Source organism: Folsomia candida, unplaced genomic scaffold, assembly GCF_002217175.1.
Source record: "Folsomia candida strain VU population unplaced genomic scaffold, ASM221717v1 Fcan01_Sc035, whole genome shotgun sequence".
Classification (NCBI taxonomy): Eukaryota; Metazoa; Arthropoda; class Collembola; order Entomobryomorpha; family Isotomidae; genus Folsomia; species Folsomia candida.
Window position 1 is genome coordinate 851533 of NW_019091227.1, and position 9419 is coordinate 860951.

General features: G+C 37.6%; 1 protein-coding gene across 1 annotated transcript; it reads left to right on the plus strand.

Moving 5' to 3' along the window:
* The first annotated feature begins 321 nt into the window (after positions 1 to 321).
* Positions 322 to 1507, plus strand: LOC110860861 (uncharacterized protein F54H12.2-like). Its single transcript, XM_022109975.1, has 2 exons — positions 322 to 614; positions 685 to 1507. The coding sequence occupies exons 1-2, from the start codon at positions 322 to 324 to the stop codon at positions 1505 to 1507; spliced, it is 1116 nt and encodes a 371-aa protein (XP_021965667.1).
* The last annotated feature ends 7912 nt before the right edge of the window (positions 1508 to 9419 follow it).

Sequence of the window (9419 nt, forward strand, 5' to 3'; positions counted from 1 at the left end):
TAAAGTCAGCAGTTAAAAATATCGCAATGGATGTTATAAATAATAAGCAATCTTTCAAAGATTCTTTGCGTTCGAATGCAATGAGTGCCTTAAAAGAGGCTGGAACGAATTTACTCAACCAGTCTGGTGGTAGGATTAGACGAAGGAGGAGAGTTCGAAAACGTCAAGCAAGAACTCGTAAACCAACAAAACGTAAAATCAAACGAAAGCCAAAACGTAAACCTCTCAAACGTTTAAAATCAAAGTCGAAAACGAAGAAGAAGAAGAAGAAATCGTCAAGACGAAAGCTTATTTCCAAACCATCCTTGTTTGATTGAGAAAATGGCTAAACCAAAGCAAATTGTTAACTTTATTCGGTCAGAGACTGATCTATTCTCTGAACCCGGCTACGACTTGACTCTTGCCAGCTCACACCGAGTTGATTATCATCCAATAACAAACATTTCAGATCGATCCACTCCTCTGACATTTATTATTCAAGGAAATGATTCACAATACATTGACTTTTCTGAAACACAACTCTATATTCGCTGCAAGATTGTAGATAGCAAGGGAGCTGATAGGGATGCTGCTCAAACTGATACTGCGCCAGTTAACAATTTTCTACATTCAATGTTTAGTCAAGTTGCTATTTATTTTAATGATACGCAAATCACTTCCCCAACTTCATTATACCCATACAAGGCTTACTTGGAGACTCACTGCAATGGCTGCTCTGTATCACAAAGAAGCAGATCCAACCACAGGAGATGAAGGGTGGAAAACTCGAGAGAAACTGGCAAATAATAGCAAAGTGTTTGAACTGTGTGGAAAACTGAAGACGGATATATTTAACCAAAACCGATTTTGCATCCCAGGAATTGATATAAAAATTGTACTATATCGAGCACCAGACAGTTTTTGTCTGCTAAGCAAGACCTCCGGATCAGCACAAGATGCAGCACAACTTCACATTATGGAAGCTAAATTTGTTGTCCAAAAGCATACTCTACTTCCATCAATTACAATGGGACATTTAAGATTAATGGAAAAGGGTCAACCTGCATGCTATCCAATGCGAAGAGGAGACATGAAATCATTTTCCCTATCTGCCGGAACACTACAGTATACAAACGAGAGTCTAATTACGGGTCTTTTGCCAGATCGTCTTGTAGTCGGCATCGTCTCGAGTAAAGCTGTACACGGACATTACAATGAAAACCCATTTAACTTTCTTCAAGCAGATATATCAAGCATCACTGTAACCGTGAACTCTGAGCAAGTAACATCTCAAACGTTTGAACTTGATTTCGATAATAAGAAAAGTATTGAAGCGTACTTTAGCGTATTTTCGGGACTGGGTCTATCAAATCTTGACACTGGAATAGAACTAACGTTCGATATTTTTAAAACTGGAAAAACTCTCTATGTTTTTGACTTGAGACACCAACATGATGGGTTCGCCATACCAAGACATGGAAGTGTGAAAACCGAGATAAAGTTACGAAATGCAACTACGTCTGCCTAACAGTTCTTTGTCATTGTGATTATCAATCAGTTTTGTACGTTGACAAGAATCGACATATTTACTTTAAGGACTACTCCATGTAAAAATGAACACGGATCAGGTTTACCGAATTCTAGCAGGACTGTTTTGTAAAAATAAAATTACCTTTGATGTTTGTGCCTGTGATGAGTTGGATGAACTTGTTTTAGAACATTATCCTATTGCTATTGTAATCAATAACCGTCCCACTTCTCATCCAGGCGAACACTGGACATGCATGTTTATTGAAAACAGGAACCTACCAATAAATTTTTTCTGCAGTTATGGAGTAGGAGTTGATGCTTATGCAAGTAATTTTCGTGAATTTATCGAACGACATGGAACTGGTGCAATACAAAATTGTGTCCAATTACAATCTCCAAACAGTAACGTATGCGGGCACTACTCAATTTGGTTTTTATCGAAACGAGTAAATGGTTTTAGTGTAAGAAATGTGTACAGTAATTTTTCAAAGGATTATTCTAAAAATGATAGATTAGTCAAAGAATTTATAAATAACAAGATTCATTTATTAAATCAAAAATGTTGTAACAAGAAAATTCATCAAAATTCAATAAATTTTGTACGAAATTAAAATGGGTTCCACTTTTGCATTTTCCTCGTCAATTTGTTAATCCTGTGTTCGTGCACCTTCTTTTGAATCCATGCACTCTGCTTCTTTGTCTTCTTCTTCTTCAGCTGCTTTCTTTTCAGACCACTCCCCTTCTGCTTGACAATAAATTGGTTGACGGTGGTTGGAAAGAGATCGGCTGGAGGGGACTTGGACTTTATAAACTGCAGCAAATTCAACATTGATGGATCCGATTTGAGAGTGGATTTTGCCGAGAATCCATGACATAATCCAACGAGAAGCGCGTTCATCTTCTTCAACGTATATGTCACATCATTTACAATAACCTTATCAGCAGTTATTTTTACACCATTTGCTTGAAGAAACTCGAGAATTTTCCGTCCCCGTCCAGTTGTGTTATTTAAAAGCACATCTAGAGTAGCACCTGAAACTTCACGTGTTGGTTTTGAAATCACTGTTGAGGGCTGTTCAGTAGCAGTTTCGTTCTCTGCATTCTTCACAAGTAGTGGCTTTTTGTCATCCTGCCTCTTGTTATCAATAAGTTATCAATAAGTTATAAATTTAAATTTTGCAAAAGCAAGATCTTTACTTCGTCAGGTATTGTAGAGTTTCCAAAAATGTTGGTTTTCTCAGCTTTCAGTTTCTCTTCAAGATCCAAGTCAACATCTTGTTGAGAATTCGACGCCAAGATTTTCTTGTACCAACTTTCTGGTACCACTTTCATTTTTCTAGCCATTTTCCAACAAGTCCACCAACTAATGTAGTTAAAATCGGAACTAGCACAGGAAGAAAGCCCCCCTTTTGACACAAGTACTTCTTTTTACTTTTGATTGGTGACTTTAAACAAAGTTTTTGTATGGCAGTCTTGTGTCGCAATAATTTATTTTTCTGAGCCTTTGTCACAGGAATATTTCTGTTGTTTAGATTGAGGCAAAGTTCACAAATGGAACGAATTTGTTCTCCTGTTGCTTTATTTATAAGCAGTTTTCTGTCCTTGGGTTTGCTCCTACATAGACGATGCAAGTAAGAAGCATGGAGCTTAACACGATTTTTCGGAGCCATAATCAGTCAGAGTCCTTATCATGACTATGCCCTATATCTGCAAACGTTGGTTTTATATAGTAGTCAGTTATGATAATGGGTTCAGCAAGTGCAGCAAGGATTAAGTCCTCCTACCTAAACGTCAAGAACCCAGGCTCCTTGAGCGGACTAGGAGGTTTCATAAAGTCTGGAAAACGAAAAGAATCTCGTCGAGAAATCGAAAACGTTTTGAAAACTATTCCTGCTTATACGTTACACCGGTCTCGTAGAAAGATTTTTCCGAGACGTGTGGTATACGTAAAGCACATAAACGATCAGTGGGGAATGGACCTGATGGATGTTTCTAAATATTCAAAGACCAATTACAACACGCATTTTTAGCTTACGGCAATAGATATTTTTTCCAAGCGAGGATATATTGAACCGCTCAAAAATAAGAGTGGTCTAGTTGTAATGAAAGGTATTGAAAAGATTTTTAAAAGAAGCAAAGGACTGCCTCTTCGCATACAAGTTGATCTTGGGCGTGAGTTTTATAACGTTCATTGTAAAGAATTCCTTGAAGATCTTGGGATAAAATTGTTTTCAGTTCAGTCAGAACTCAAATCTTGCGTGGTTGAGAGGTTCAATCGCACAATTTTGGAAAAAATTCATAGATTTATGACAAACTATGAAAAAACTAAATTTGTTGATCGACTATCAGATCTTGAAAACAACTACAACTCTTCATATCACAGAAGTATAAAGTGTGCACCAAAGGAAGTTAACAAGAAGAACGAGCAAATTGTGTTTGTGCGCTTATACAACAAATTAATTGGAGCAACGGATACTCGTCAAGAAAAATTCAAAGTGAATGACGTTGTCTTAATCTCAAAAGTGAAGAAAATATTCGAAAAAGGTGCTTCAGCTAATTTCAATAAAGAAAAGTTTATAGTTAACGAAATAAAAACGACATTCCCCCGTACATATATTCTTCGTGATCTTAAAGGAGACATTTTGGAAGGAGGATTCTACCGAGAAGAAATGCAAAAAATATGATGGAGTGCATAAGAGGACTAGTATCACAGATCTCTGGCATATTTGCTAGGTTCAAGTCCAATTGTTGTATTTGTGCCAAATCCTTGTGCTGTTCTTCTCAAGTTGATAATCCGAGCAACGAGAATAACTCTATGGAAGTTTTTGATATTGAGTTTGCATTATCAAGTGTTGGACGAAAGTGTGACTCGTGTAAGAAAACTACAAAACGTTATCATAACTATTTAGAGAGCCCAAATTGGATGCAAGTTTATGCATTCAATGGATTGTATATCTAGAAACGTTTCCAGAAAAATACAAAAAGGAAGAACAGCACACTATATTATAATCAGTAATCGTTTGACGAAGCAGGACAATGGACTACCTACTTAGCCCAAGGTTATACAACAGAGGAATTCCTTTTCAGTCGAGGTTGGAGGAAGAGTCCCAAACAGAGCAAGAACGTTTCATGAAACTTAAAGCTTGGTTTAAGAAAACAAGTACAAACACAACAATAAATCTTTCCAAGGAGACGAACCGCATTGAGTTTGACATTCATGAAGTGCCTCGACTATGTGAACAATTGCTAACGTTTTACATGAAAAATGGAGGAAACGTTTTGTCTGCACTCACACTACCTTCTGAAATAACACGACTAATACAGGAGCACAACGAAAGAGTAGTTGAAGACTTGAAAAGGTTCTCCATCGCACTACCGACCTTTTACGAAACGGACGATAAAAGATCCATAACCCCTCCAATGTTGTATTCACAGCCAATCGATGCTGTTGACCACTACTACAATAGCATTGGTGGAAAAACGTCTCCTCCACTATAAGAAGCGAGTGAATTTTTCAGTCGTCAGTACAGTCTTTACTCTACTTTCACAAAGTAATCATCAAGTTTGTAAACCCAACCAAGTTTTCGAAAATCATTATGGCTACAAAACAATCCAACATTTCGGGAATTGTCCCGGGAAATTTTGTGGTTGCCAGACCTTTTCCTTTCAAGTTCATGGGACTTGACTAAAAAGCAAGTTTACATACAGTAAAACAATCATTTGAGTTTTGCAGTTTGTGGCAACAAGACCATAGTAATGGAGTCTGTAGCTCAGTCAGTAAAAACGTTTATAGAACGTTTTTACTCGTTCATAATCCTTTGCATTTCCTGTCTTATTTTTGTTACAAGTTATATCATGTATATAGGAACATTTGCCAGCTTACGTATAGTATTAGATCATCATATTGACACTACTAAAAACTTTACATATGTTACTCTTGGACTAGTCTAAAAACGTTAGGATGGAGACCCCCCGTCGAAAAAAGACAAAGTGTGAACGTTGTATGCTTGAATTCTGTCAAGCAGTGCTCGGCTGTTTGTGCGTTGTACTTATTCTCTTTGTTGGAATATTTTTTATTGTGACACTAGTTTACTGTATGGCGTACTATCGTGAGTTTCTTATATATTTTTTCGAGAATATAAAGCACGAAATAATGCCGAATTCAACTAGTTTTGCTCCAAACGTTCACGCAACAACAACAACTCAAGTATGGAGAAGGATAACATAAAGAAAAAACGTCGACCAGACGTGGAAAAATTTAGAAAACCCAAACCGTCAAAACTACCTCGCAAGAAATCCTTACACTGTAACTCGGACGGTACAATAGTTGTGAACCCCATGCTTTACGCCAATCATTTTCAATTTTATGAAACGTGTGGAGGTTATCTATCGCTATATCCAAAGGACGGTCAATATTTGGTTTCGGCTAATGGAATAGCCGAGTGCGCACCACGGAGTCTTTATGTCTTGATGAACGACACTGGACGTGTGGAATTTCATCAACTTCAACTCTTTGACATTTCACTACGCATGCTTGAAGCTGGCCTCTCAAGACCTTTTCGGTACGAAGATTTGGAAGAATATAGAAGAAGTTCTAAAGCTATGCTTGAAGGCAAACCCCGACCTTCTCAGTATAACAGGGATAATTAGGTTCGTCCGTTTGACGTAAAGACTCCATGTCCATTAAAACCTCAAGAGGACCTTATTAAAACGTATTTTGAAGGATGCAACAAGAATATACCCAAGAGTGAAAAGAAAACGTTGCAGCCGAGCTATAAAGTGGAAGATACTAGCCTGTAAACCTTCAGTTGCGATGGAGTCGTCGAACGATCAAAAAGTTTTTCCTGTTCAAGAGTCCTTTGGACTTTTGCAAACTTTTCTGAAACATGGAGCGTACAAACTCCATGGCAACTCGTATTTTCCTCTTCATTTTTTGAGTGACCGTGTTGTTTTGGAGAATGCGACTGGAAGTATTGAAGTTGAAATTGAATCAGTGCTACATTTGGCACTAAATTTAGTATTGGTTGCTCGTGACTCACCTGCCTCATCGCGGGACATTGCATTTTTTTCAAGTGAGTGTCAGAGTTTGCTGCAAGATATGAATAATAAGCAACACAAGAGGGGGACATATCTGACCAATCCCGAACTTCCACTCCAGTACAAACCGAAAACATACCCATTTAGGCAGTGGACGGGTATTGCCCCATTTGACAAAAATAAGGAGCCAACTCTATCCAAGATGGAAAGCCGAATAAAGCATAGGTTTCTTACCCAACGATTTATTGCCCAGGATGATGTGCAAGGTTATCGACAACACAAGGGCTGCCCTTCAGGACCACCCCCACTCGATGTTTATGGTATACAGTGTGGAATTTGTGAGCATTCTGCTGGTGATCACGCTTCGTGGGACGCGCCGGGCTTAACCTTATGCTAAGTATGCCAATATGGCAAATCTATGTAAACATATACAACATATGGCTTATTGCCATATATATGCCAATATGGCAAATCTATGTAAACATATACAACTTTGGCTTATTGCCATATATATTCCTATGTAAACATATACAACTTTGGCTTATTGCCATATCTATACCTAGGTCCCTGAGCTCGTGCTCTTTTTGGTTTCTATATCAATAAAATGTAAATATTGTAATCATTTGTAGTTTTGACTTCATTATGGCATCACCACCAGAGAGCATATCTGATGCAGAGTTTTTTGACACTCTTATTCATTTACCTAAACGAAAATGCATACAAAAAAGAAGTCGTTCATACGTTTTAAGTACTGAATCAACCAAAGGAAACACGCTCATCACCATTAGCCAGACGATTGAGGGACTTGAGCAGAAAATTCAAATCACCTCGGCATCTCTAGCTTGTTTTCTAAAGGATTTGGTGGACATTTCAGTAATTGCATATCGAAAGAACTTATAGATAGATCATGCTACTTCGAGTTCTAAGCAAACTTAATTTATTATATCTTTGTGTATATTATACAATCTTCCTCAAATAAACTTGACCTAAACCTGTAACGCTCGTCTTGTGTCTGACTTAAATCTATTACAAGATAACCATACGGTTTTTTCATAACATCGTCAAATGCAAATTGAAGGACAGGATTATTTTTACCACCATTCATTTGCCGACCAAGCTGTGCAACAAAAGTGGTGTCTCGAGGATTCTTCAAAGCAACAATATATTTTGAGTTTAAAGTAATACTTCTAGTTTTACCTTTCTCGAAAAAATTTTGAGTTAAAAATATAATTGAAATATTATTATGATGGCTATATATTGTAAACGCCTTGACCATTTCTTCAGATTTTACTACATCGGTCATTAGATCATCTAGTATCAACAATAAGGGTTCGCCATCTCCTTCAAACTCTGTGGGCAGACCCTTCTGGAATACAATGGATGGGGCGTCCTTTTTTATTTGCTCAAACAGAGCTGGCTGGTACTCTTGGTAGCAATAATGAACTGATGCTATGGGTGGATGCATTATTTCCATGCGACGTTTTATGATCTTGGCTGTCAGCGTGCTCTTCCCGCTCTGGGTACCGCCTGCCATAGTTAATGTAAATGGTGTTTTTAAGCGAATATCAACGTCGTTACAAGCTTCCATGGTTGCTGTACTGTTAATGAGATTTATTTACAAAAATTCAATCAATTTATCCTACACAAAATGTTGTGATTACAAAAACCTTGTGAATTTAAAAGAGCTTGCTCGGCAATATATTTGGGCGCATCAACATGTCCGTGAGCATATGTCAACATTGGATTTACAATAAATCTTTTAGTATCAAATCCATTTAACGCATTTTTCTTGCAAAATATGGTATTAATGGTATGTTTACTACTAACTATGCTCCTGAAGGAAATTTGTTCCTGATGACATCGATTTATAATATCATCAATTAAATCATAGGAAATCTGATGAGCGATGGCAGAACTTTTACATCCTTTTGCTGCAATCTTGATTTTCTTGATCATGTTTCCTTCAGCATCCCATGTTATCGCTTCTGCAGCATACATTTTTGGCTTTGCAACGGCAAACTTCCACAGAACCGCTGAGCCAAATTCATCCTTCATTTTCTTTAAACGTTTGTGGTTGGTTGGATCCTTCATGAACTCTAGTATCCCTCCATGCTCGCTCAGGTCAAACATGTCACTATTGGCCTGCATGTCCTTGTAAATATCTTCCGTCTCCACAAAATAAACAAGAGAGTCTGAAATAACAGGAAAACGTTTTTTTTAAACTTTGACTGCAGGAAAACGTTTTTTAAAATTTGTCTGCAAAGCAGGAAAACGTTCAGCACCTGTGTCTCCATACAAGACTTTCGCAGCATCCCCATACTTTGGCACCATATAGTCATAGTGAAAATCATACATCATAGTTTTACTGATATCCAAGATAGCCACGCCCACTGCAATCGGTTTGTCCAAGTAGACTGCCATACGCTTCTTGACTGCAATTTGAACGTCTTTGTTGATCTCAATAATTCTTTGATATGTTGGCTTGCGGAGAACGCGTTTCATTTGAGCTTCTGTGCTGATGACACTCATGGATTGTCGTTTTCTCGTTTTCTATGCACTGCAAATGAGAACCAAAAAAAAAAAGTTATTTTTAGAAAAAAGTCGAAAAGTTGGCGCCCAAAAGACAAAAAAAATTTCTTGGGGGTGTGGTTAATTTTGAGGGGGTGTAACCACCTTCCCGAAGGCCGCATTATTAAGAAGCTTGTAGAAGTTCTTCTCGTACTCCGTGACCGCTTCAATACGTTTTCTAGTGTTGAAGTCGACAAAATTTTTCATCCACGGAGCCTGGGTAAACTGCATGCCTCGATGAATCTATTTATATATCAATGTTAGTTTTATATTAAAAGCACTATAAAGAAAGGTACAAACCTTTG